The following is a 27,902-nucleotide window of genomic DNA, read 5'->3' on the forward strand; positions in this document are numbered from 1 at the left end:
AAACAAGCATATACTTTATCTGATAAACATGATGAAATCGTAAACTTTTACTTATAAAAATAAAAAAAAAAGCTTATTTTATGCATTTTTTCATTTTATTTTATTTTATTTTAAAGAAGCTAACATACAAGTAATATTATGCGACTTCCGTCAGGTAAACGTGAAATTAAAATTACAAATTGACTGTTTTACTAACTGAAAATAAATAAATAGCTATTACCCTTTTAATAACTGTAATAGCCTTTATAGTTACTACTACTACTGCTAATATCCAATATAAAGTCATCTCGCTCATACCCAATAATGAGACTATTGCTGTTTTTATCGATGGGGATCTGTATCCTTTAATACCTGCTAGTAATATATCCAAATTACTTCATATAGGAAAAGCACCTGTAGCCATTTCGGGTTATAAATACGTTATTCTTAGCAAGAAAGATAATCATGTTGTTAAAGAAGAACCCTTTATTCGCGCTCCTGTTGAAATTAACACATTTAATGAGCACTTTGGAAGATCTTGGAATAAAAAAGTTCTCAACAAACTTCCCATAATTATGGATCCTCTTCCTATCATTCATCGTATTGATTCTGATCTCCATATTGACGGGCAAATTCCTACTATTCATATTACTGGTGATCAAACTGCTCTTAATAATATGCATTTTAAACGAAATGAAGATATTAAAATTAGTATGAATATGGTATACATCAGGTAATTATTGATTTTTTCTTTTCAATTATTTTTTTTTTGATATGATATACCTTATTAACATTATATAAATATATTTGTATATAAAGTCTTGATAATATAGAATTTTTCGAAAACATCACTTTCTCTATTTCTGGCCAAAGTACTCGACGATCATCTAAAGTTTCATATAAATTTACGCTTCCAAAGAAGCATGATCTCTATGGGTACCGCCGTTTTAAGTTAAGAGCCATGTCTACTGATACATCCTATATGAGAGAAGAAATAGCCCACAAGGTTACTGAGTCCATTGGTCTTCCTTCCTCCAAATTTAGCTATGTTCGTCTTTATGTTAATGATATTCCTCTTGGTCTCTTTGGTCTTGTTGAAAATTTTAAGAACCCATGGGTCCGTAATGAATTTTCAAATGGTAGTAAAAAATTCAAACAAGGTAGCTTTTATATTGCTGATCTTAATGGTGGTAGAGGCATAACTCCAGATTCCTTACAAGAAGAAAAGCTTAGGAAAAGGCCTACAAAATCAGTTGAATATCCATTTTCGCCCATACATTATGAAACAATATATAAAAAAGGATTCAGTCATTATAATACTGTTGATAAATATACTGATATTCATGAAAATGCTGATATTGAAGATACTCCAGAATTGCATCGTGGTCCTCGAGAAGTTAGAGGCAACATGTCTGATTTGTCTTACATCGGATCTAATCTTGCTCTTTATAGTGAGTATTATTCTCTTAAAGAGAAGCCCTCTAGTGGTAAAGCAAATTATGCTCGTATCATGGAATTGGCCAAGTTTATTTCTGAACAACCTAACAATACTTTCGCTGATGATTCTGTTGTTCCTCTTTGGCAAGAAAAATTAGACACAGATAGTGTTTTGCGTAGTCTAGCTTTTGAGCTTGTTATGTCAAATGCCGATGGTTATTTAACTATGGGTAATAACTATATATTATATGAAGATCTTGAAAATAATCGACTGATTATGTCTGAGCAAGACTTGGATCTAACTATGGTAATAGTCAAATATTGATTGCTTATTATAATTATTTATACATTTCTTTATTTTTTTTCCTTTTTTAGGGTAAAACAATATTTAATGCTACTCTAGTAAATGGCGCTAATTGGACAGCATTTCCTGGTTTTACTGTCAAACCTTTAAGCTCTCGTATGTACCATGTCCCTCAATTCAGAGAAGAACTAAATAGCTTAATTCTCAAGTATACGAAAAAAATTATGAATCCTAATATTTTGTTCCCTTTTATTGATCAACTTTATGATATGCTTAAGGAAGATGTGGCTTGGGATAAAACTCTACCTCGTGTTCTTCCTGAAATCCCTTTTGGAAATGGTGGGCTACGTAACCGTAGAAATACCTCTTTTGACACTGCTGTAAATGGTCATACTGGTGATCCACAAAGTTTAGGCTTAAAAGAATGGGTTTCTCTTCGAAGCTCTAATCTTTTGAAATACTATAATGAAAGTTTATAAACATTTGTTCCTTTTCTTTCCTTTTTTTTTCTAAGAGGAAAATCTACACAATATAAGAAATATAAAAACATACTACAGATTATAACATTAATAAACAATGATATGAATAGAATTTTAATGTTTAAAAAAAAATCAATCTAATAGTAAAAGTAATGTTACGTTTCATTTCACTTCTATCAAAGGCAAGTAAACACAAAGTTAATATTTATTATCCTGGAAAGCATAAGGTTAATAACTATAGACTTTAATATTATGATCTATTCTATATCGATATATAAGAAACAATATTTGTAAAAGGTAAATTATTTTCCTATTTCGTCAATATCAGAATTAAAGAATACTTCAATGATAGTATTTATTTATTTTTATACTTTTGAAAGCAAATCAATACAGTACACACATAAATAGAAATTTAAATAGTTATTATAATAACTCTATACATATTCAGCAATAACGGTAGCTCTTAAAATAGCTTTTTTTGTATGACAGACTATTAATTAGCTTCTTTGCAAGTAGAACATTATTTTTTTCAAGTTTATTGTAGAGTCTAAGGAAATACACACACACAAAAAAAAAGAATACTATTTGTAAAGTATAATATATGAATTTTTAAGAGTTAAACTTTAAACTAGACTTTATAATTACTAACTAGCTAGATATTGATTTTATTATTATCAAGTGTATTATTAAATGTCAATATGTATATATACGTTTTATATAGATCTATACCAACTTTTAGCTATTCTATGCTTTGTTCACTAATAAAACGATGTAGCCTGAACTTGAATAGGCTTATCAAGTTTAAATGGATGAGCCTCAGTATTAAATACATATTCATTCAGAGAAATGTAACTAGGATCATTAAAAATTAAATAGAGATACTTCAATGTTTCTGCAAAGAAATAGCTATATTTTAAATGAAAGTTTTGAATTACGAAACTTACGAAAATGCGCATATAATATTTCATTGCATTATTATACCTTTCTTCAAAGTCTAAAGGCTTAACATCTACTATGTTCATGACATTTCCTATACGTGTATAGCCAGATGATGTCTTGCAATATTTTTCAATTGCCTCAAAAATGGTCCATGCTTTATCCTAATTTATATTTATTCAATACAATTTTAGATGAAAATTTAGACATGAAGAAATAGTTACATGCCTGATATATTTTATCACCAGTAAGACGATAAAAATAAAATAAACTTTCAATGGTTTCTGTATTACATGAAATAAATTATCAGTATGTAACTAATTGTAAATACTATCCAAACTCTATAATACCTGGTCTTAAATCATACTTTGCGTCTTGGGCAAAGAATCCTGTTTCAAGTACTGATTTTTGCATATCTTCGGGATAGAAGTCCATATTTTCAGTTTTATCTATCCAAACCCATGTTTCAGGGGCAATCCCCGTTGGAGTATTAACCCAAACATTATAGCATGATTGCATTAGTTCTTTTGAAAATTTTTCAATAGTACTATTATTCAAATAACGAGCACCTAATAGTAGATTACTAGGTATAAAACATATCTATAATATAGAAATCAGTACAACATATTATTTGCTGTATTTTCATATATGTATATTATATTACTAGCTCCCCTGAATGAAATGATTTATATAAATTTTGAAATTCTGCAAGATATACATTTCCATTTTGTGTCTCTGAACGCAAATAGCGTTGCATACTATCCACGGCTGTAAGCCACATATTTAATTGAATTTGCTCATTTCCTCCCATCAATATATTGGTCTTTAAGAGGTATTCATAATAACTATCTGCACCTCCAGAAATAGTTATATAAGCTATCGTATAATACAACACGGAAAAGTGAGTAATTTGTTATTGAATATCGTTTTGCTAATTTTGATATATATATAAAGATGAGAGAAAAAACCTACAGCTTTGTGGTGTAAAACTTTGTAAACTCCAAATCATTGGATATAGACCAGGGATAGTAGAAGGCACTTGCGATATTTTATCAATAATATGATTGCCTGTAAGACTATATTGATCGATACCGGTCAATTGACTTAAACGTACAAGTTCCAATTGAAGCGAACCAAATTCAGCTAAAATAATTACATCATTCTCGACAACTTGACCTCTAGTTAATAATAATAATAAAAACTGGTTATAATAATCAAAGGAAATATGTTAATTTTGTTTTATCCTTACACAGAAACATTAACAAAAGCAGCTGGCATACGATTCGGTGTATTAAACGCTGGCATGATAACAACATCTGCTAATTCTTTTGCTTTCTCCAAGAGTAATGGATCATGACGTAAATCATAAGCAGATAAAAGTCCACCTAAATATCGAATATTAGTTTCAAAGGTTTTTGAAGGTTGTTGAGTATTTGTCCAATTCACTTGTTTAATATGTTGTAATGCTCGCTGATATTCGTCTTCGAGATCCATAATAATCATTGTATCAAGAGCATCAAAAATAGATGCTACATTATAAATAGAATATTTAATAATGCTTGAATATAGGATCAATAATAATAAGAATATATATAATATACCTCCCCAACCGTTTCTATAGATAAAATATAAATGATTTATAATATGTATACATGTTTGTATATTAACAGAATAATTTTATTTGTATCATCACCTTGAGTCCGTGTTACCATTTGTAATAGGCTGCAATTCATCATGACCATATGCATAGGCTGAATAGCCTTGCCATGCGTGTATAAAGGCATTTTTTATCTTTTCAGCTCGAAAGGTATTACTCTCTGTTGAATTAGTGTCAATGGCATATATTTGATTTAGACAACAAATGCCTATAAAAGTAACCTGCCCAACTATATAATGCATTAATAAATACAAAATAGTAAAGAAGAAAGAATAAGGATTAATTTATTATGTTGGATATAAATATATATGCAAACGTAAAGTACATATTTCACACTACATATTGGTTTTTAACTCTAAGTTTGCGGGCTTTTTTTTTCTTTTGAGGATCGTATATTTCTCTATTTACGTTTTATAATTGAAGTATTGGCTCAAGAGCCAAGCATCTATCAAAAAACAAATAAGAATGCCTTATCCAATTGACACATTCATTAAATTGAAACCTTCTTAGCCGGCTCAATAATTCTGATAGCCAAATTACTATCAATTGTCAAACAATCTCTTCTTATACCATCCATGACTTTTGATCAGAACAACTCAATAGGGTTTAAAAGCGGTGAGTAAGGGAGCAAGTATGTGGCTTTATAGCCACGATTTTCATACAAATTTTGGACTCTATCCACTTTATGAATAGAAGCGTTGTCTATAACATTACTCAAGAATACAAGGCAATGCTCACTATGTGTACTGACTCTAGTGTTTACCCTGACGTCTCCCACTTTACCATTTCTTCTCTTTCTTTTTTTTCGAATGAGCAGCTTTCTTTTGAAACAGCCTTCGGTTTACACAAGGTTAAATCAATTACCCCCCCTTTTCGCAGATAACACCAATTATAGTCACAGTAGTACCTCTATTCGAAGGAAGCAGTGTCTTTGCTGGTGTTCCTCACTTTAATCAGCCAATAATTCTACGAGTATGCATATTGAAACCTGCCTTGTTCATTGATTAAAACACACCTATTTTTCTAATCCATAATTCTACCTGCTTTCCATTATAGAACTCTTCTTTTGTAGAGATTAAGATTGCTATAAGCTACGTTTGCAGTTACAATTTGTTCCATCCTTTTGAATGTTAATGATGCGTGCTAGACTAGATATTTATGAAGACCGGAAAGAGGAATCAGTTTAATTTTGGGAAAAGCTTGAAGTAATGATTCCCTTGTTTGCCAAAGGATAGCTTCTAGATTTTATCCATAAATAGTGAAGAGAAAGTTGATATATTGTGGTTCGAGCTTCAAATGCCACTTGATTCAAGGCTTTATTAAACCAGACAAACATTTCTCTTCATCATCTCTATAAAGCTTCACATACTTCTGAGCTGCTCTCTCAACGACACCAACCATTATTTCAGCTTTTCTTGCTGAAAGACATCCCTTAATGACAGCAAAATCAAGGATCTCTTATGTTTGCTCTGGATTATGAGATTTATAAAATCCTCAGAACCTTGGAGATAGACACACTTTAACAGGTGATAGTTTTGAGCTGCTATCATTCTTTTCTTTAGCATGTGACTCTGATATTTCACTACTTGTAGAAATATTTTGCCGAAAGCATTTATAGCTACTTAAATCTATAAGTTCCTTAATGTTGGGTACGCTACTTTCTTGTTTATTTATGACTGTCCCCAATCGTGCCATTTCAAATTGACAGCGTTGTATAAGCTATTTTGGACTGTTTCAATTTCTATGAGACCAGACTCTGGAATCTCATCCATAACATTAAAACAACGCATGTACTTATCTAGTACGTTATAAGTAGACATCTTGCAGTAATATTAAAAGTATTAAATAAGAAACAGGAGTATCTGCAAAATAGAGCTTGAATTTTGTTGAATAAAAATGATATTTTATATACTTGATTAAATAAATATCTCATTATAAATATATATAAATGCAAGGTATGGTCTTTGTTTAGCAGATTTATGTTAGAAAAGAGAGTTTATTATAGAGATATATGATTTACATTTTATATTTAATATTTTCTAAAGCTAGTTTATGGCAATTTTTGATCGAAAACCCATACAAATATATAAAGTTATTTATAAATTAAAATAAATACAATAATATAATAATATGTATATACATTTATTCATTTATTTTTTTTTTTCGAAGTATCTTACAAATACATTTATTCTAATGGATCCCCCCATTGATTTGTCCTTAAAATACTACGTCTTTGTAAAGCTTCTTCCTCTCTTGTTCGTGGTATTTCTTCTTGATTTCTTTCAAAATCGGAATCTTCACGAAGTTTTCTTGCTCTATCAGCTCTTGCTTTTTCAATATCTTCATTACTAATATGATTATTTTTAGCTTCCATTCGAATCCTTGCCCATGTATTGTTTGGTAAGTTCACCTGTCGAATTTTATCCCAAGTACTTAACTGCTGCTGTTGTTGTTGCTGTTGCTGTTGCTGTTGTTGTTGTTGCTGTTGTTGTTGTCTATTTTTAAATTGAGACCGAGAAAGAGGATCTACTTCATCAGAAATATCTATTTCTCCATTATTGAATGATGTTTTATTATCTCCCCAAGCTAGGTTAAACAGTATAAATATATACTATATATATTTTTTATACTATAATATCTCTAGCTTCTTTTTACCTGCATCCCCATTTGTGTTTTCAGCTAAATCAGGTGAGAATTGATCTTCGGTATCTCTTATATTATGTAACGCCTGATGTGATGCTCGTTGGGGTTGAATAGCATTTGGGTTTCCATGATTAATTTGACTTCCTCTTATTGCCTCTGCCCTTTACCTTTTAATTAGCTTTTTTTTTGTTATTACTAACGTACATATAATTTTAATACATACCTTACTTCTCGAATAATTTGATGTACACGTTGAGGATTTGGTAAACTATTAATAGTCTTAACTCCAGATAAAACACCGGATATTGTGCCTATTTGATAGCCCATAAAGAAACCACCACCAGTAACAACAAGCATTTGAATTGGGTTACATCTTCTTTTCTTGGCTAAAAAAAAAAGGAAAAAGAAAAGAAAAGAAAATCAGTTCTGTTTTAAAGCGAAATTAGAAAGTGTTGGTTTTCACCTAGCAGAAATGCTGTAGAAGCGCCAAGTAAGGCACCACTATATGCTAAGATTCAAAGTTACATTATTAATTAATTTTATTAAATTACATTGTTTGCCTTTATTGAATTACTATGAGTTTGAAGTTGTTCACGAGCTGTTTCTATAGTTTTTATTTCTTGATTCGTAAAATTGTGTTCTTTTAATTTTTCATATACTCGTGCATATGTATCGTCGTTAATAGCTGCCATTGATGAATAATTGTAAAATAAATAAAAAGAAAACACTATTATTATTCTCCACACACCTTGTATTTATAATATGACATATTAAAATTTAATCCCCGTGAATACTGCTACTCTGGAGAAGAAATTTTATCATCATCAACAACATCTACGTACAGTATATTGTAAGACAATTGTTAACTAGCATTCACTGAGAAACTAACTTGTAAATATTAACTAAAGGAAGGAATATATTGAGCACATAAATAATCTCTAGTTAAATATGGAGCAGTATTCCTGATAATGTGTATTTTTTTAGTGTAACAACTATCTTTGCATACTGGCTAAAGCCTATTCACACGACATATAGATATTGAATTTTTTACTATTCTTTTTATATGTATATATATATATATATATTTATTCAATTATATCAAATAAAGCTAAGGAAAGGGTTCAAAAGATTTCTAATCATATGATGAATACAAACAATGAAATGGACGGAGCTTTAGAGAAATCTGAATGGGAGGTATATAGTATATTATTATTATATTATTATCATTACATCAATCCTTACCAAATAAACAATATTAAGAAGGGAATTCTCGATTTAAGAAAAAGACAGACACAAAATTGGACCGCAGATCTACATGATAGAGGTTATATTAAACAAAAAGGCTAGCCGGTAAATTATGGGTTCGTGAACGCATTGAAGCTTTTGTCAATAAAGATAGTTTCGTTGAAATAGGAAGTATAGCAAGCAATACTAAATATAAAGGAGATGGAACTATAATTAGCTACACTCCGGCGAGGGTAGAAAAACTAGCTAAAAGAGATGCTATTGTGGTTGTAGATGATTTTACTATTCGTGGTGGACATGCTGATAGCGCTGTCTGGGGAAAAGCAGTAAGTCTCTTGAGCTATATATATATATATATATATATATATATAATATTATATAGTCTTTTTTTTTCTTTCATTTAATACTACTTTATCATAACTTTATACATATCAATTAGCTCATAAATTAAGGATTCCTATTGTACGTATATCATGCTTAGGTGATATACAGCAAATTATTAAATTTGATAAAAAGCCCCCCTGATACTATTATAGGTTCGACTGATTGATGGTAGTAGTGGCGAAGGGTCTATAACATTGTTGCTAGAAAAGGGAGCAACTAATCTACCACCCTTATATGGCATGCATGATATGATTGCAAGTTTATCAGAAATTCCTGTTGTTGCTGCAGCTCTTGGTCCTACTGTTGGACTTGGAGCAGCTAGAGCAACGCTTACGCATTTCTCAATTATATCTGCAGACATTGGCTCTCTCTTTGCAGTTGGGCATCCAATTGTAGCTAATGTAGCATTTGAAATTGTTTCAAAAAAGAAAAAAAAGAACTTGGTGGTATTCTTGTACATATTACTAATGGTACATTCGATAATTTTGCTTCCTCAGAACAAGAGTGTTTCAAACAGATACTATGTTTTCTAAGTTGTATGCCATCTAATACAAATGAGCTACTGACTCGCTCTATTACAGAGGGTTCTTTAGACCGATGTGACGATGACTTATTGTCGATTATACCTAAACGTCGACAACGCATGTATCAAGTACGTGATATCATTATACGTGTCGTTGACAAAGGTTCATGGTTTGAAATTGGTCCTCGTTGGGGGGAGATGGCGCAGTATGTGGTTTGGCTCGCTTGAATGGTCATGTGGTGGGCATCATTACATTTGATTGTATTTTAAAAGGAACAGTTATTTCTGCTTCTAGCTGTCATAAGTTTAGACGTCATATGGATTTATGTAATACCTTTGGTATCCCAATTATTAATTTAGCTGATCATGCAGAATTTGCCGTTGGTACTGTAGCATAAAAGGAAGCGTAAGAGGTATTTAATATGTAAACTACAGTGTACAATTTTATACATATTGTTATAACATATATATATATATATATAGAACTATTCGCTAAGGTGCTACATTAACTGCAGGCGCAACATTTGTAGATAATCGTATTCCTAATATGCGAGCTGTGTGGCCGAGTGGTAATTGGAGAAGTATACCATTAGAATGTGGTATTTACGCTGCTTACCGTCGAGAACTTGATGCAGCAGAAGAAAAACGCAATGAGTTATATGAAAAATGAATGTCATAGTTTGAAGAAATTCGATCCCTTTTGCGTACAGCTGAATTGTTTGATATATCTGAAATCATTGATCCTTGAGATACGAGACCCTTATTATGCCACTGGGTTAAAATAATGTATGATAATGTACTGCCTCAAAGACTTGAAAAAAAAAAACAAAATTTATGGCCCTCGTATACTTTATTGACCTTGATTTTATGTAATTATTTTCTATTTAAAAGATATTCGCTACCTATAAGTATGATGAATTTTGTTATGCATACTTTATGAGAAATGCATTGGTTAGTATTTTAGATGATAAGTTATATAACTATATATACACATATATATATATATATATATGTTCATGAAATAAGACTGATTAATTATGCTATATCCAACAAATAAATAAGTTAAAAAATAAAATGATTCACTACTACTTGTCTATATGCATGTCATATGATGGCTTTTATTCAAACCAGTAAAACAAGTATATTTTCAAATAGAACCCTAAAATATGTTATATTCACGTTGAAAGAAAAAAGAAAAAAGAAAAATATACTTTTATTATGTGGTGTGTCACCACGTGTCAATAGATAAAAAGTCATTTTATAAGTAATTTTTAATGAAACATTGAAAACACGAAAATGATATTATTTTGGGTAGTGTAAACAATACAGTAACTACTTGTTTCAATATCCGCAGAAACGAGTAGATTTCTTTAATATAGCAGCCAAGTATAGATTATTATACGTATAAGCTTTCAGATATATACATATATATTTATGTGTGTGTGTTTGTGTGTGTGCGAGTGTGTGTGTGTACTTAAAATATTATACTTATATTTATTAAAAGACTTACTGTCTTTTGTTATTTGGCGGGGAATTTTATCAGCAATTGTATGACAAAAAAAAAAAAAAAAAAAAAAAAAAAAAGAAAAAAAAAAGAAACTCCTTTCCTCCCCCCAAATTAATGGTAAAGCCTATATAGTGAGCTCATTGGTCATCCCTCCTTTTAACCTACAAATCATATTTTTTCTTTCTTTTTTCAGTCTATTTTCACCCTTTTCTTTTATTATCTCTTCTAAGACTTTCTCCCCTTTTATAAATATATATTTTTTTTTCAAAAAAAAAAAAAACTAGAATAATAGACAGAGAAAAGGTAAGAGGTGTTTTTTTTTGACTCTTTATCTTTGCATTTTAATAATAGAAAAAGATATTAGTGAAGAAAAAAGAAGTATAAACAAAAGCGCAAAAAAAAAAGTAAATGGCAACTTCAGAATCTAATGAGACTGTTACAACAGACAGCAAGAGCAAAAACAATGTTAATAATAAAGAGACTGTAAAACCAGCAACTCCTCAAAATGCATCAACTATTCCTGAAAGTGCTCCAACTTCACCGTCTTATCCTCCTTTCAATACTGCTTATATAGACCCAGTTCAATTTGCAGCAGCCGCGGCAGCAGCAGCTAATGGATATGATGTTTCTGATTCTGTTAATTATGCTGCAACATATGTTTACCCACTTAGTCCACAGTTCTCGGTTCAATATTATCCTGATTACTCGAATGGATATCAAAGCTATCCTGGTTCACCTTCGTTACATCCTCAATCACCTACTATCAATCCAACTAGTCCACCTTTTAGTCCTACAACCGGATACCATCAATATCCACACAATATAGCTGCTCTATCACCTCCTACGCATGCATATGTTCTTCCTTCCCATCATCACACAACTCAACCTTATCCTCCACTTCATATTTCATCACCTGTATTAACTAGCACAAATTCTATACCAGGTTCTCCTCCTCATCAGTATCTTCCTGGACCTTATATCATTCAAACTACTACAACAGCTCCTACAGATAATCGAAACAATTATTATCATAAGCGAAACTATCAACATTATATACATCCAGAACAACAGTCGGTCGATTCTGATTTAAATTCCTTTCATACCCATAACATTTATGTACGTGGATTATCTGCATCAACTACAGATGAATCATTTTTGGAAATGTGCCAAGTGTAGGTTCCTTATTTTGGAACATGCCATAACAAATATCCTAAATTATTTTTATTTATTTATTTATTTTTCCTTTTATAATTGTTAGATATGGTAAAATTGCTTCATCAAAAGCAATTATCGATCAAAAGACAGGTGAATGCAAAGGTTACGGTTTTGCAATGTTTGAAAATGAACATGAATGTGAAGAAGCTATTGAAGGTTTAAATAAAGCAGGACTCCAAGCTTCTTTTGCGAGAGTTGGCCAGGTAAAAACACACACACACACACACACACACGGTATCTTTAATTTTATTTATACTGATTTTATTCTATGTATTATTTAGGAGTCATTCAGTTCTAAGCTTAAAAATCTTCAAGATGAGAGTTCAACCAATATTTATATTTCTAATTTACCTTTGGATATGACAGAGCAAGTAAAGTAGCACTTTATTAATTATATACAATAAGAGAAAAATGGAGTTTACAGCGGAGCTAGTTTAAATTAATGTTATGAATTTTGTTTGTTTAGAAACTTGAAGAGTTATTTGAACCTTATCAAACTGTCTCGAATCGTATCTTAAGGGATCCTCAAACTGGTTTGAGTAGAGGTGTTGGATTTGCTAGGTAAGGAGAATAGTAATAATATTATACTAATAAAAATATATTGGAATGTAATTTTTTTTTTTTTTTGTTTTTTTTAAAAAAAAACCATTTTGTGCTGCAGACTCACAGATCGTGAAGCTGCTTCTGCTGTCATAGAAAAATTCAATGGACAAACAATTGAAGGGTCTTCTGCACCATTACAAGTACGTTTTGCCGATTCACCTGCACAAAAAAAGTTAAAGAATCAAACAGCACGTAGAAGAATGGTTAGGCCTCATGAATATCAATCCATGGCAGCCACTTTTGCAATTAGACCTATAATGCCTATTACACCAGAAACTATGCTAGGTATTGCTCCTGCTAATTCAATGCATCATCCATATTATCAATCACAGTAAGCCTTTATTATTAGCCTAGAATATCTTTCTTGTTTTTAATCTGTATAAAATAGATTTGCTGCTACTCATTTGGTACCAAGATCAGTTGTGAACAAACAACAGGACGATGATAATAATTTAGTAAATGATATGGGAAAAAAGCTAAAGATCAATGATAATGGGTCACTATAGTCAACCAGAAAAAAAGAAAAGAAAACTATATTGTAAAAAAAATATAGTAAAATAATTGTTACCGATACATTAATACTACTAATAATAAAAAAGATTGTACACATCACAATTTATTTATTTATTCTCATTAAAAGCATTTCTATACTTTGCGGGTGCATCATCATCATTAAAGTCTTCTTTAGCCCAAAAAGGCAGTTCTGTTTCATATTCCCATCCATTAGCTGCATATCGCCAAGCATGTAAAAATATACATAACTGATCATAATTCTTCCCCAAAATTAATGATGCGCTACACTCTGAACATCTTGTGTCGTCTAAAATTATGTCCTCATTGGAGGCTTTAGGTGCTGTTGTAGTGGGGTTTTCATTTTCTGGATCAAACCATTCTTCCATAGGGGAATATTCAAACAATTTATCAACTAACATTCTAGCATCTTTCTCTGCCATTCTTTCACCAGGTCGTATCCATGGTGACCAAGATGTTCCGTTACCATACAAAGGATCATTTGAAATTGGGTATCCCAAGTAACGGAGATGAACTCGAATTTGATGTGTACGACCTGTCAATGGCTTACAACGCACAACACTAGTCTTTCCGTTGTAACTAAGGCGTTCAAATTTTGTAACTGAAGGCTTTCCATCATTATGAACATAATTAACTGACATTTTATGTGATATACATTTTATAGGTGCTTCACAAATTATTTCTCCACTACAATAAACAGATAAATTATATCATAACAAACATATTAATATATTCTTAATTACTTACTCAGGGAATTTACCGTCTACTCTACACACATATTCTTTTCTAATTAAGCCTCCAGACATTTCTCTTTCAATCCTTTGGGCACGAGCTGAATTCTTTGCAATCAACATAAGTCCAGATGTAGGTAAATCAAGCCGATTAGCCGCTATATGTATAGGAACGGATAAATAAATAATTCATTTTTAATCTTTACACTTACGATAAAGTTTAGCGATATTGCGCTCTTTTTTCAAGACATGAACAATTGAGTTATGTCGATATCGTCCAGCTGGATGAACAGGAATGCCTCCAGGCTTATCAACAACCATTAAATCATCATCCTCATAAACTATCTTGATTGCTTCGTCAGTACAAGGTGGTTCATGTCGATGAATCTTATGACCAATTACATCTCCATTCTTAATAAGTGTATCCACTGTGACAGGTTTGTTGTTGATAGTTAATAATTCTCTCTCAATAGCATACCGCTATTTAATAATGTAATTAGTCATCTATATTATAAATAATAATAATAATAATATATTATGTATTACATAGTAATCTTCACTGCGATCTCTAAATTCGGATGAAAAAACATCAAGAATAGTACGACCAAACCATCGGCCTTTAGCAAATGATTTATATTCAAAGTAATAAGGCTTCACTTTGCGCAATCCTATTTTATATACATGGTTAATTGTCAAACAGGCCCTCGTATATACAAATGATCTAGGTACCATCTTCAAAATAATAATTAGCAGTATGCATATCATCTACATCTCTAAAATCGTCACTTTTTCTTCTACGAAGCTTTTTATCGGATGCTTCTTTATTCTTAGCATTTCGGTAATGAGGATTTTCTTCAATTAAGCGACGCTTTCTTTCCTCTTTTTCTTTATTTGTTTCCTTTTTCTTTTCCTTTCTTTTCTTAGGCAACTATTATAAAAAAACAGTTATATAAAACAACAATTAGATAGATCTTGAGCATTTTTACAAGATCCATACCTGATTAATAACCCCCTCGTCATTCTTTAGTTCTAAGATGGAATTTTGCTCTGTCAAAGTCATTTTATTAATAAACACAAAAAAGGAAAAAATTAACACAATATAAAACTTGAGTTAAAATAACCCAAAACAAAGCCACAAATGACTTTAAGGGTTACATAATTTTTTATTATTAGTTCGAACAACATAGAAAATAATCAATACTCAACATAAACTAGAAATTAACATACAAGAGAAATTTTATTTTTTACGATCATGGATGATTAATAAGAGTAAAATAAAATTTGCTGACAATTGATGCATTTAGAAAACAAGAGCAGCACCCTTAGTCTTCTTGTCACCACCCAATTCGAAGTGCTTGCATCTCTTGATGGCAAGTTGCATCTTATACTTGCAAACTATAAACAATATTCATTAGTATATAACTTTTAATAAGCTATAAAATTATTAATACTTTACCGGTACATTCAAGACGAAGGACAATCTTCTTAGTAGTCTTAGCCTTCTTGTGGAAAACGGGCTTAGTTTGACCACCATAACCGGATTGCTTACGATCGTAACGTCTCTTACCTTGGGCGAAGAGAGAAGCCTTACCAGCCTTGTATTGAGTAACCTTGTGGGGAGTGTGCTTTCTACACTTGGCACCCTTACAGAAAGTATTACGGGTCTTGGGAATGTTGACCTAGTAGTGCATAATAAATTTTAGTTTATCATATTTAACAAGATTGTCGTTCCATCCATCCATCCATCCATCCATCCATAGTTTATCTCTTTTTTTTTAAAAAAAATCTATTCATCTATTTTATCTCTCCAAATTGATTTATCATTATCTGCTATATTAGGCTGCTACATACCATTGTTAAATGAGAGAGGGGGTATACAATAATTCACTCCAATTACCCAATATCTATTGTCTCGTCGCTCTCTCTATCTTTCTTTCGTCCAAAAATTTAAACCCAGCAAAGTTTTTAACCTTCATCATAGCCTCTAGTAACGAAGACATGTAGTTTATAAAGGTTTATTACATGCTTGTTTACATATTACTAATTCATATTATTAGTCTAATTACTATGTGAAACAATAGTTATAGATACTCTATATCGTATGCATATAGTTTAGATAGACAAAAAACTAAAAACATGCGACGAACGTTTATCAGCTGCTGCAAAGAATGAATTCTAATGAATCTATTATACTCTCCTTTAAATGAATTATCATGTCTGCTGTTTTAAACTAGTACATAAAATACCTTTCTAATAAAGAGGCACACTATATCGATTCATTCATAGTGATGATATACGCAGCTGAATTTCATGAAATGCCTATTTTTTCCCTCTTTCTATACCGCGTCAGTCACAGAAAAATTCGCGTACTTTAATTTACTATTTTTTTTTTTTTCCTACAGACTTTTTCTTCATTGTAAATACTTCTTGATCTTATACATTTATACCTTTTTTTGAATAAGCGCTTAATTGAATAGTTTTTATACAAAATAAACAAATATAGCTATATAATCTTATTAATACTCAGAGTTGAATCATAAAAGAACAACTACATTAAAAAAAAGATCCCCATGACAACGTTAACAGTACAGTTACGTGCCTTACTTAATCAAGTATGTGAGCAGAGAGTATCAACTTCAACAGGATCAGCTATAAATTTGCAAGAAACTTTGAATGATAAAAAAGAATTGGTTGCTAAATTATTAGATAACCCACCTAAAATAAATGAGCATCGTAATTCGATCAAAGCAGGTGAGCTTTGTGACATGCTAACATGAACAAACTTTAAAATTAACTTTATACACATTAGGCAAAGCTTTTATTAATGGGAAGGAGTTCAAGATTAATGAAGACTTTATTAAAGAAGCAATTTTTTTATCTGATCAATTAAATATTGAAGAGTATGAAGCTTCTCGATTACTACTTGAAGGTATTAGCCGAGCTTCTACCATGAATTTAGCAGTTTTAGATGCTGCTGTTTATTTATATCATGAAGAAAGAGGTTATATCTTATCCATTTTGAATATCATTCTGGAGAGTGCAAAGGACCAAAAACTTGATCCTAAAATACAATCTGTCTTCACCCAGTTTATGGCTAATATTATCAAGGAACAACCTTCATCAAACTCCTTTGTTTCGAAAATATTAAAATCAATTAAGGATATAGCTGGAATGATTAGTTCTCTTTCAAAAACAGGCTCTTTGCCAGTAACTCCATCTAGCACGAATACAACAGCAAACTCAAGTCAACAGCAGCAACAGACAACTTCACTATTTCAAAGCTTCCAAAAACCACAACTACAGCAACAACAGCAACAACAGCAGCAAACTAGCTTGCCCAACAATGAACCAAAACTTGATTCAAGAACAACTACTCTACGTATTGATCGTTTGATTGATGAACGTATTCATTTAGTTCAGATATTATATCATGTTGTATCACTATACTTTTTGCCTGAAGATGACTTGATTAGTCTTTTAAAGCATATACAATCAATTAACCTTTCTGATGCTACTTGCCCCTATTTATTGACTGCCCTTTTGGCTGCTCTTTCTGTAAAATCAAAAGAACTTCCAGAGAACAATTTCACAAAAAATGAAGCATATCTTAAAAAAATAAATGAACAAATTCTTAACAAGTCTTGGAAAGTGAACAGTTTACAAGTCTCTGCTCAAATTCAATGGGCACTTTCTATATCTATTCTTACTAAAATTAATTCATCAACTAAAATAACTGTCCCATTAGAACAAAGCGCCATAATTAATGTTGTTGAATCAGTCATGAAGCAGGGTGTTTTTGGATTTATGAATAGCTATCTTTTGTATTTTAAACAAACTAATATGGACAAAGATAAAAAACCTACAATCCAAAATGCAGATATTGATGACTCAGCTATGGCCATTGATGGTTTGATTGTTGATCCAAATGATTATACAAAGTTTGATGTAGGAATTTACTCTGATTTTCAAAAATATGTAATCTACGAGTTGGAGAATTTGGCTGAATTATTTATCTTTAACATGTCAAATGTATTTAGCAATCTCAAAAACTTGACTTCAGATGAATTAGCTCAAGTATCAGGAGTGGTTGATGGAAGCCATCGAAACGGTTTAGAGCAGTTCTTAACATTACTTGCTAGCATTTATAGGAACCGTTTAAATAGCGGCTTAAAATATTGGGATCACAGTAACTCATTGTCTACTTTTGTTGCATGGCTATTGGACTTTAAATTACCTTATGCTCTTGCAGCTACATTTGATTTTTTAGGCTCTATTTCCACAGGTGAAAAGTGTGCCCTTTATGCTCACAATACTTTGAAGATAGGTATTTCAGTATTAGATATATCTTCTAGTCACTTGTTCTCTTGGGGTAAGCTTTTTTCAGCTCTTCAAATTTATAGCCAACAATATGCAAAAAGATTACCTGAAGAAGAACCCCCCACGATACCTCCTTCTGAGGAAGAAGCATTATGTAAATTTTTATATCTTTGTCAACAGGTTGTTCAGTACTCTCAGGAAGCTCGAACAGCTATTTGGTCTGATCCTGTACTTCGTGCACATGATTCTATTGTTAGTATGATTAGTTGCCCTACTTCAAGTCGTTTCCGTTCAGCACTCTATAATCTTTTGGCTGCATTCTGTTCAAATTGGGGTGGAGGTATAAATCATATTGGTGAAAAGATTAGTTTAGAAGTATGGAACACGTTAGAAAATTCGGATATGGTTATTGTTAACAAAATAATGACCCAAGCACTTCCTGCAGCAACAGAATCAACATCAAATACGCCTTTCCATAATGTTCTTTTTGGTAATTCTACTATGTCTAATTATGGTCAGCAACTGCCAGTTCAACCATCTGCTGAAAATCCAGATTCTGTCGAAAAGTCTGTAAAGAAAATCTCCTCTAGCTATTTGCCAGAACAGCCAGGCGGTTTTCTTCGTGAATTTCAAGATGAAAAGAACAGAAAATTATATACAGAAACACTCTCGTTCTTGAATTTAATGGCTTCACTCATTCATACTCAAAGTAAAAGAGATCAACTTGTTACTGGTTTTGCTGTGACATCATCATCTATACCTTTCTGCTTAGGTGGTGCTTATCGTTCACCTGGTACTGCTCCTTATATTTCACTTGTTGTTGATCACATCTTCCTTAACTTGAAAAATTTACAATATATTCATCCCGAGACAAGATGGCAATTAACTGAAGTTTGTTTAAAAGTCATTGAAAACAGTATTATGGCATTAAATTTTGAACCTATCTACAGTTTTGTTAAGAATCTTTCTCAGACTGAAATGAATTTAATTGCCAATTACACACAAAATTTGAAAAATAGTACTACAGTTACTGCTGACGAATCTTTATCTTCTAGTAAGACCATCTATGAAGATTTTCAAAACTCTTTACTGTCTTGTGTTAGTCATCCAGGTTACGATATTCTCGTTCGTATCCTTTCAGGAGGTGCTTTAGTTCAAGAACTTTTCAAGATAATCTTAATGGTGAAAGAGAATACCTTTGGAAGTGATAAATCAAAGACAGGCAAGGATATATATTTCAAAAAATCTATTGTACGCTGTTTGCGTATATTCAATCGAGTGTTCAATATTCAAAACATGTTTGTAAATTTCTTTATTCCTCAATTGGAGCAAACATATACTATCTTGCCAATGGGTGAATTCAAGCTTGGTAACTACACTTTCCCGCTACCACCTCCTACATTACGTTCTCTTAGTTCACTCATGTTGTACAACACAGAGGTTATTGTTCAGATCGCTTCCATGGTTAATCATGAAGATTTTGAAAATATATGCCATCTTTGTATATCTATCCTTTCCGCTTTAGCATCTGACCCTAAAGGTAATGATTTAATAGATGAAGTCAAATTTCCTCATCACCTCAAGCAACCTATGGGCGGTATTGGGTCGCAACTATCTGGTATTTTGTTTTCTAGTGATCGTGCAACTGAACTTATTCAGGGCTTTGCTGATCAACTTGAAATCGAGACAGCTGAAATAACTACTTATGACGATTATGAATATAACATAAACGTAATTCCATTTTGGCTTGCTGAAAAGACATTGAGCAATATCCATCGTTACAACGATTATGAAGAATATCAATACCCTTCTTCCATTCGTATTAATCTTTTGGATTTACTGCTCAAAAGTGTAAATCAAGAGACACCTTCACCTACTATTGCTGAATTTTTGTTAGGCTATGATCTTAAGGATGTCGAGCTAAAAGGTTTTTATCAGAAGTCACTAACTACATATAAACAATCTAGATTAGCATGTTTCACTGCGCTTTTATCTATGATGTCTAAAGGCATAAATGACGATGACGAACAACCTTTAATTGCCACACATCCAGTTTTGGCTGAAAAATGTTATCAATTAATTTATAAACTATGTGTTCGCGAACCTACTTCAGCAGTGACTTTGAATTATCTTCATAGTAGCAATAATTTCTTACTTGAACAGTTTAAACTGATTTCCAGTCGCTTCGAACGTTCACTTACGGTTACAGAGCCTTGCTTTGAGGGTATCTTGATTTGTGCTGATAAAACACAAATCAAAACTGATTATTTGACTTTGGTTAGCGTTTTGCATCAACGTGCATGGTTAATAGAATTGATTGCTTTGGAATTGCATTTATCAGCACAAGCCTTCGATAAATTAGGATCTAATCATTTACTTCGTGCATTATATGGCGGAAATGATTCAACTGAATTCCTTGTTGAAAAATTCGAAAGTCTTCATGTAGAACCCAATGACAATTACCATCAACCTATATGGAACATTTTGGAAATTATCAATTCATTGGATTTTATTTGGGTAGATGGATTAGATGCTGCTGAAGAAGATGCAAAAAACCTAACATATTTTAAAGATTTTGATGCCAAAAAATATGTAATTAAGAAAGATGGACATGAACTTTACGATATTCGCACTATTTATAGAATCCTTCGTCAATATCAAATTTCGAACAAGAAGATTGCAAATATGTCAGACCAAGATTATACAGCATTGGAAATAGAAATGGGATATCTGTTGAAAAAATTAATGGCAGAAAACCGACATCGTGAGATTGCGAATGGTCGCTTGCACTGTCTTCGTGCATGGAAAAAAGTGGTTGAGGTTACATTGACAGATTGTTTCGATGCGTTTTCTTTTGAATCTCGTGAACGTATCATTTATGATTTACTTACCGTCTTGCTACCTAAGCTAGATAGCGATGCATGCATCGATAATAATATCCTAAAGGGATTAAGTGATATGATCCTGAGCCTTTTAACAAGATTAAAAGAAGACAAGTCCCGTCAAGCTATTCTTCACGTTTCACCTAAAGAACGAACAACAACAAGACGTATTGGATTACCTGATGACAAACTTTATGTTATCATTAGTCTAATTATCGAATGTATTCGTAAAAAGAACTCCATTATTCAAGTACGTAGCATTATGTATACAGCGCTTGTTAGTCTACTACAGTATATTGTGCCTTATGATGAAAAAAATGAAGAAGATTATTTAAATGATCGCATTCGTTCAAGAATTATTGATATTATTTACGGTAGTGCTTTGAATATTATTTGTGACGATGCTTGTCATTCAGTCAATGAGTATAAGGCCTCTGCCTTTGCTCTTTTAGAAGCGCTCTATAATTTATTTTATCAAAGCAAGGACACAAGCATGCACACACATTTAGTCAAGAATAATTTCTTAAAATATATAATTGATATGACAGAACGTTCAGACGCTGATCTTTTATATATTCTTAGAAATCGTGATGGTAAATAATACTTGTAAAATATATATATATATACTGAAAACGAGATATTAACTTTTTTTATTTGTACAGCTTCACTTATTCCTTTAGATGTTTATGAAGCAAAAATGTCTTTCTTTACGCGTATCGCTTTTAATCGAGAGGGTGCTGCATTATTATTGAGTAATGGTATTCTTCGTCGTTTAATGGATTGTAAGTTTATTAATGCTCGAATTAAAGATGAAGAATTCAAAAGTAAGTTTGTATGATATGCTATTGTACACTAATGCTAATTTTCCTTTTTTTTTTCTTTTCTTTTTAGATAATCCACATGCTTTGAAACATTATAATCGTTTGTTAATTCTCATTCTCGAGCTTGTTAATGTTGTATTGAAGAGTTTGAGTGGAATTAAAGGAGTTGAAACAAAACAATTCGAAACTTGGATTGAAAAACAAGACTTTATTATACATATTTTGAATGATAGAGAGAATCAAATGACTCTCACTTCGCTTTATATTCTTCAATTAACAACTTCCTTAGTATACCAAGCAAGCTGCCGACAAGATTATTTCTTGGGTTTGGATAAAAGAGGTCTTGATGTTATTGATTCAGCAATGTTAAACCTCATTCCTAAATACTGTCTTTCAAGAAACTGGGCCTCAGCTATCATACCTACCAATAAAAATGAAGATAAATGGGCTAATAACAAAGTAACAGGTAAATTAATAAGAATAAAAATGCCTTGTAAGGGTAACTAATAGCAAGTTTTTTTTTCTTGTAGGGATTGTTAATCATGATCATGAAGTCATATCAGAACTTGTTATTGAAGCAGATAAATATATTATTAATATTCAAAAGAATTTATTGGCATATGCTCAGTCTTCTACTTTCAGACCTTATAAAATTCTTGGTATGCACTATATATGTATATGTATTTATTAAGCTGCTAATGTTATCCCCTTTAAATATAAATCCTATAGATGATCAACTATTTAAACCTATCTTTGCCAATACTCTTAATTCTATCAAAGATCATTCTTCTGATACATTACGAAAAGGTATATATACATGTATATGCATATATAGAATATACTAATAAGTGGATTATAATACTAGCCATTTCAATGCCACCTTCTTTAACAACGCTTGTTGCTTGTATTTCATTCATGGGTAAGAAATTAAAAGTAACCAAAGCAGAATACGATGCTCTTTGTGGACAAAAAGAAAATATTGCATCACTCAAATATGAAGAAATTCTCGAGATTGCTCAGACAGCTATCCCCAAAGAACTTGGTATAGAATATGATAATTTGAATCCTACTCAACAATTACAAGTGTTATCTACTGAGATTGATCATCGCTGTAAATTAAAGAAGAAGGAGATGAATGATGTACTGTTTATTATTGAAAACGCAATATTTGTTCTTTGGCGTCATTTGGAATTTTACCTGCAAAAAAATCCTGATATTATAGCCATGAGTAGTCCTTGTGATCAAAGATATGAGAATGAGCAAGTTATTTTACTTCAGCAATCTTTATTCCAAACATCACCTGCTATTTTCTCTCAGCTCAAACAATCATGTCAACAGAATTTGGAACCAGTAATTCAACGACTAGAGTCGATCCCTTCTATTCAGTCTTCTACTTTACTTTCCCAAATGTATAAACGTCTTAGAAGTTGTTATAATATGTAATTAATGGAAATAAAATAGTGTCATATTCTATTAAAAGTTTATATACGTCTTTGTTCCTTTTATTTAAAGTTGATTGAATCGATATAGAAGAAGAAAAAAGAAAAAAAAAAAAGAGAGAGAGAAAAAAACGAAATGAGAAATGCCTTAAAGAAACCCACACACGTTTCTAAACTTTAATGAATAAGCTAAAAAAAAAACATAAACAAAAAAAAAAACAATTTTAGGCAGAAGCAGTCTTTTGCTTAGAAGCAGACTTTTGCATAGAAGAAGTACGACGACGTTCCAACTTTTCTTGCTTTTGTTCCTTGACACGCTTAGCAAGCAATTGCTTGTATTCAGCTTCGGCTTCACGAGAGGCTTCGGCTCTTCTACGCTTAAGAGCTTGTCTATGTCTCTTACGTTGAAGGGTAAGGGGAGTAACAAGACGTTGGATCTTGGGAGCCTTAGTATAGGGCTTCTTACCTTCAGCCTTGGGTTGAACTTCACGACGAATGACGTACTTGCGAACATCATCAGCCTTGGACAAGTTGAAGAACTTTCTGATCTTGGAAGCACGCTTAGGACCAAGACGCTTAGGAACAGTAGTATCAGTCAAACCGGGAATATCTTGTTCACCTTGCTTAACGACAACAAGAGACAAGACAGAGAGATCAGAGCCAACGATACAACCACGGACGGACTTTCTCTTACGTTCACCGGTACGGCGAGGACGGTAACAAGAGTGACCCTTGGACATCAAGAGACGAACACGGTGAGGCAAGAGAACACCTTGCTTCATGGGGAAACCTTGCTTATCGTTACCACCAGTAATACGGAAAACATAGCCCTTGAATTCGTCACCGAGGGAGTCACCGGAAACTTCTTGAGCCATACGCTTGTCATAGAAACCACGGCTAATATTTGTGAATGAAAAAAAAATTATTAGCAAAGTAATTAAAAAAAAAAAGAGAGAGAGAGGTCATATGTGTAGTATGCAATGTGATTATGAGTGTGTATGATAAGTGCAATTTCTTTGTTTTCTTTCGTCAAAAGATTCAAATTCCAAAACATAAAATTATATTCATGTCAAAGTTAAACATCTTTAGTGGATGATACATTAAAGATTTGTTTGTTGTTTATAAAAGAAAAAAAAACTTGTTTTTAGATCGTACAATAAAGACTTTGCTGGTATATACAGATCCATAAATTTAAAAGGTTGATTTGATCACATGTTGATGAATTATTCAATGCACTAATCATACATGTACATAAACCAACATCTAATAACACACCAACATACTAAACATATAATTGACTATTTGAATTTTGGAGAACTTACAGACGACGCTCGTCTTCGATTTCAATCAACTTTTGGCAGCCAGTGGCTGGATTGGCGATGTTCAACTATATAAAATTAAATAATGTAAGTGCATTTGATTTATTTCAGCAATTGCGAGACACAAAGATGTCAAAAAAAACATCTGTTCCCATCAATTCGTTTTTGTTTTGTTTTGTTTTGTTTTTTTTTCATCCATTATTCTCTCCCTTTTGATGATGGATCTCTTGCATACCTTCATGACTCGTCAAATGGGGGGAAAGGCAGTTCATCAATAGGTACTTGTAATCCATTTTATCCAGCTCACAAACACACGCGCTGTTGTTCGAGCAAACATCTCCCGCATTTACTCTTGGTTTCTCATCGTTTTCTTCCCTAAACTCGCCCAGCTCGTCAATCGGCCATATGCATATCTTTCCGGCTCGAATTAATCAAGTCACAGCTTTTTTTTTTTTTTTTTTTCATCAACAAAATTTTAGTGATTTTATCGCTTAGTAGCGCGATATCGAAGTAAGCGGCAGTAGACAGGCAATGATTCAAATGATGAACGTGCACTCTGTATCTGCTACTAAAGACATTCAGCCGGTTTATTGCTATTTTTTTTTTCAGTGCCACGAAAAAAAAAGTTTTTTTTTTTTTTTTTTTTCTATTCTTATTTGACTTTGACGTTGGATCACTGAAAGATGGCTACTACTTTATCTCCTGAAGTTGTTCAATTGGCTTCCACTATGGATTACTCTGTCAAACATCCTCTTCAAAATACTTGGACTTTCTGGTTTGACAATCCTGGTAAGAAGGCCAATGTTCAATCATGGGCTGACAACTTGAAGGAAATTGTCTCCTTTGACACAGTTGAAGATTTCTGGAGGTAATGACAGATGAGATTTACAAGTTAATAGGAATGATAAATCTTTATATAATTTAGTACTATGAATAATGTTGCCAAAGTTAATCATCTTGCTCTTAATTCTAATTATCATCTTTTCAAGCAAGGTGTTCGCCCTGAATGGGAAGATGAAGCTAATGCTGAAGGTGGCAAATTCAGCATCCAATTCCCCAAGAACAAAGCAGGTGACGCTATTAATGAATATTGGACATATCTTGTATGTAAAAATTAATTACTAGAGTTTTTTTTTTTTGCGTTGTTAATCGATGCTAATCATTAATTTTTTTTTATTGAAGCTTTTGGCTGTTATTGGCGAGCAATTAGCTACTGAAGAGGAAATTTGTGGTGCTGTTATTTCTGTCCGTAAGACTTTCTATAGAATTGCCTTGTGGATCAAGACATCTAATGATTCTGAAAAGATTGAAAAGATCAGGTACAATAATATGTATATTTTTTTTTGACAAGAAAAATACTCAATATATCTTATGCATATTTTAAAGTGAACAACTTAGAGAAACCCTTAATCTTTCTGAAGATATTCCTATTGAATTTCATATTCATAATGATGCTTCTGCTAAGGCTGCTGCTGCCTTAGCTGCCGCTTCTCTTGAAGACAAGAAAGAAGATAATGCTACTACGACTGAAGGGGAGGAAGTAGCTTCTGCTCCTGTTGCTACTGAAGCTGTTAAGACTGAAGCTTAAATCATGACACTTTTTTTTTTACAAGTTAATAAAAGAAAACAATTAATAATTCAAAGTATTGTTTTTAACGTGTATTGTTGAAGGGGAAAAAAAGAAAAGAAAAAGATAATTGATGTAATGTTGAACATATGAATAAATCTATTGTTACATTTAGTTTGTCATGAAAAAAAAAAGAACAGCCATAATAAGAAATAATAAATTAGAACTCCGCCAATGAAATGTCGCAGAAATTGTCGGCGTATGTCAATGTGGAGCGGGCGGGCAAAAGAAAAGAGAGGGAGGAAGAGAATTAGATTCTAAGTGAAAAATAACAGTCGATAAAGCATACTAAAAGTACTTTCTCTTTTCCGGGTCCTAAAAACGTATGTATAAAAAATGAGTATGCATATTACATGTATAAGGATGGATGTAATGGAGAAATAGTAGATGGATAGAATAAGGAGGGAATGGATGGATAAAAAAAATATAGGAGATTTTTTTTTTTTTTGCTACTTTCGAAATTTAATTATGAATGCTGACATTGACATTTCTTTTCTCCCTCGATTTACAGTCAATTTTTCATAAATAGACGACATAATGGCTTCCCACAAGATTCAAAAGGCTAAGGATGCCTCTGCTGCTGATGAGATCGAGCTCTCTGTTGCTCAAGCTCTTGTTGACTTAGAATCCAACATTCCTGAACTTCGTCCTCTTGCCATCTCTGGTGCTAAGGAGGTATTGTAGTTTTACGACTTTTTTTTTTTGCATTGCGACAATTAATGACTAAGTTAAATATACATTATAGGTTGAACTTGGTGCTGGTAAGAAGGCACTTGTTATCTTCGTCCCCGTTCCCATGCTCGCTGGCTTCCGCAAGGTTCAACAAAAGTAAGCGTGATAGACTCTTTCTTTTTTTTTCTTTTTTTTTTTACTTTACTAAATTATGTGTATTTAGACTTACTCGTGAACTTGAAAAGAAGTTCTCTGATCGTCATGTTATCATTGTTGCTCAACGCCGTATCTTGGCTGTCCCTAGTCGTCGTACTCAAAGCAAGCAACCCCGTCCCAGATCTCGTACTTTGACTGCTGTTCACAACGCTATCTTGGACGATATGGTCTTCCCTACTGAAATTGTTGGTAAGAGACTCCGTCAAAAGGTTGATGGTTCTAAGCAACTCAAGGTGTAAGTATATTTATACATATATAATGAGCACTGTAACAATAATGTATATTAAATTGATTTTTATTTAGTTTCCTTGATGCTAAGGACGCCACTTCTCTCGAGTACAAGCTCGATACCTTCTCTGCTGTTTACAAGAAGCTCACTGGCAAGGCTGTTGTTTTCGAATTCCCTGCTAATGCTGAAGTCTTCTAAAGAACTTG

The 27,902-nt window shown here is 32.2% G+C and overlaps 12 protein-coding genes across 12 annotated transcripts; 6 read left to right on the top strand and 6 right to left on the bottom strand.

The window, feature by feature from the left end:
• Positions 1-138: 138 nt before the first annotated feature.
• On the top strand, positions 139-2,199 carry BX663DRAFT_549993 (coth protein-domain-containing protein; the record flags this gene model as incomplete). Its single annotated transcript, XM_051531187.1, has 4 exons — positions 139-154; positions 241-712; positions 799-1,723; positions 1,792-2,199. The coding sequence occupies 4 exons, from the start codon at positions 139-141 to the stop codon at positions 2,197-2,199; spliced, it is 1,821 nt and encodes a 606-aa protein (XP_051385145.1).
• Positions 2,200-2,957: 758 nt separating this feature from the next.
• Positions 2,958-4,919, bottom strand: BX663DRAFT_535391 (glycoside hydrolase; the record flags this gene model as incomplete). Its single annotated transcript, XM_051530596.1, has 8 exons — positions 2,958-3,105; positions 3,181-3,299; positions 3,364-3,419; positions 3,486-3,735; positions 3,800-4,011; positions 4,108-4,313; positions 4,385-4,664; positions 4,829-4,919. The coding sequence occupies 8 exons, from the start codon at positions 4,917-4,919 to the stop codon at positions 2,958-2,960; spliced, it is 1,362 nt and encodes a 453-aa protein (XP_051385146.1).
• A 2,058-nt stretch (positions 4,920-6,977) lies between these two features.
• On the bottom strand, positions 6,978-8,127 carry BX663DRAFT_549995 (uncharacterized protein; the record flags this gene model as incomplete). Its single annotated transcript, XM_051531188.1, has 5 exons — positions 6,978-7,378; positions 7,448-7,596; positions 7,659-7,821; positions 7,899-7,943; positions 8,010-8,127. 5 exons carry the CDS (start codon positions 8,125-8,127, stop codon positions 6,978-6,980), a joined length of 876 nt encoding a protein of 291 aa, XP_051385147.1.
• Positions 8,128-8,596: 469 nt separating this feature from the next.
• On the top strand, positions 8,597-10,427 carry BX663DRAFT_559372 (uncharacterized protein; the record flags this gene model as incomplete). The annotated part of the gene is made up of 6 exons (XM_051531847.1): positions 8,597-8,636; positions 8,783-9,006; positions 9,217-9,518; positions 9,599-9,768; positions 9,861-9,971; positions 10,085-10,427. 6 exons carry the CDS (start codon positions 8,597-8,599, stop codon positions 10,255-10,257), a joined length of 1,020 nt encoding a protein of 339 aa, XP_051385148.1. The 3' UTR covers positions 10,258-10,427.
• Positions 10,428-11,502: 1,075 nt separating this feature from the next.
• BX663DRAFT_430292 (uncharacterized protein) lies at positions 11,503-13,247 on the top strand (the record flags this gene model as incomplete). Its single annotated transcript, XM_051522790.1, has 5 exons — positions 11,503-12,266; positions 12,353-12,512; positions 12,591-12,680; positions 12,776-12,870; positions 12,971-13,247. The coding sequence occupies 5 exons, from the start codon at positions 11,503-11,505 to the stop codon at positions 13,245-13,247; spliced, it is 1,386 nt and encodes a 461-aa protein (XP_051385149.1).
• Positions 13,248-13,532: 285 nt separating this feature from the next.
• On the bottom strand, positions 13,533-14,906 carry BX663DRAFT_430756 (pseudouridine synthase; the record flags this gene model as incomplete). Its single annotated transcript, XM_051522821.1, has 4 exons — positions 13,533-14,130; positions 14,191-14,332; positions 14,387-14,654; positions 14,721-14,906. 4 exons carry the CDS (start codon positions 14,904-14,906, stop codon positions 13,533-13,535), a joined length of 1,194 nt encoding a protein of 397 aa, XP_051385150.1.
• Positions 14,907-15,280: 374 nt separating this feature from the next.
• On the bottom strand, positions 15,281-16,492 carry BX663DRAFT_559375 (60S ribosomal protein L44). The gene is made up of 3 exons (XM_051531848.1): positions 16,145-16,492; positions 15,631-15,853; positions 15,281-15,569 (listed from the first exon to the last, which is right to left on the bottom strand). Exons 1-3 carry the CDS (start codon positions 16,172-16,174, stop codon positions 15,475-15,477), a joined length of 348 nt encoding a protein of 115 aa, XP_051385151.1. The 5' UTR covers positions 16,175-16,492; the 3' UTR covers positions 15,281-15,474.
• Positions 16,493-16,744: 252 nt separating this feature from the next.
• Positions 16,745-21,974, top strand: BX663DRAFT_430550 (nucleoporin Nup186/Nup192/Nup205; the record flags this gene model as incomplete). Its single annotated transcript, XM_051522806.1, has 2 exons — positions 16,745-16,925; positions 16,984-21,974. The coding sequence occupies 2 exons, from the start codon at positions 16,745-16,747 to the stop codon at positions 21,972-21,974; spliced, it is 5,172 nt and encodes a 1,723-aa protein (XP_051385152.1).
• Positions 21,975-23,857: 1,883 nt separating this feature from the next.
• Positions 23,858-24,508, bottom strand: BX663DRAFT_430467 (40S ribosomal protein S6-B; the record flags this gene model as incomplete). Its single annotated transcript, XM_051522801.1, has 1 exon — positions 23,858-24,508. The coding sequence occupies one exon, from the start codon at positions 24,506-24,508 to the stop codon at positions 23,858-23,860; it is 651 nt and encodes a 216-aa protein (XP_051385153.1).
• BX663DRAFT_501950 (uncharacterized protein) lies at positions 24,491-25,593 on the bottom strand. Its single transcript, XM_051526538.1, has 4 exons — positions 25,576-25,593; positions 25,188-25,430; positions 24,956-25,020; positions 24,491-24,868 (listed from the first exon to the last, which is right to left on the bottom strand). Exons 2-4 carry the CDS (start codon positions 25,191-25,193, stop codon positions 24,778-24,780), a joined length of 162 nt encoding a protein of 53 aa, XP_051385154.1. The 5' UTR covers positions 25,194-25,430; positions 25,576-25,593; the 3' UTR covers positions 24,491-24,777.
• BX663DRAFT_501953 (translation initiation factor eIF 4e-like domain-containing protein) lies at positions 25,543-26,610 on the top strand. The gene is made up of 4 exons (XM_051526539.1): positions 25,543-25,820; positions 25,878-26,055; positions 26,135-26,271; positions 26,339-26,610. Exons 1-4 carry the CDS (start codon positions 25,636-25,638, stop codon positions 26,538-26,540), a joined length of 702 nt encoding a protein of 233 aa, XP_051385155.1. The 5' UTR covers positions 25,543-25,635; the 3' UTR covers positions 26,541-26,610.
• A 506-nt stretch (positions 26,611-27,116) lies between these two features.
• On the top strand, positions 27,117-27,894 carry BX663DRAFT_529999 (ribosomal protein S7e; the record flags this gene model as incomplete). Its single annotated transcript, XM_051530286.1, has 4 exons — positions 27,117-27,254; positions 27,325-27,407; positions 27,475-27,702; positions 27,771-27,894. The coding sequence occupies 4 exons, from the start codon at positions 27,117-27,119 to the stop codon at positions 27,892-27,894; spliced, it is 573 nt and encodes a 190-aa protein (XP_051385156.1).
• Between the last annotated feature and the right edge of the window lie 8 nt (positions 27,895-27,902).

This window comes from Cokeromyces recurvatus (assembly GCF_025118155.1).
Source record: "Cokeromyces recurvatus strain NRRL 2243 chromosome Unknown BX663scaffold_6, whole genome shotgun sequence".
NCBI classification, from domain to species: Eukaryota; Fungi; Mucoromycota; class Mucoromycetes; order Mucorales; family Mucoraceae; genus Cokeromyces; species Cokeromyces recurvatus.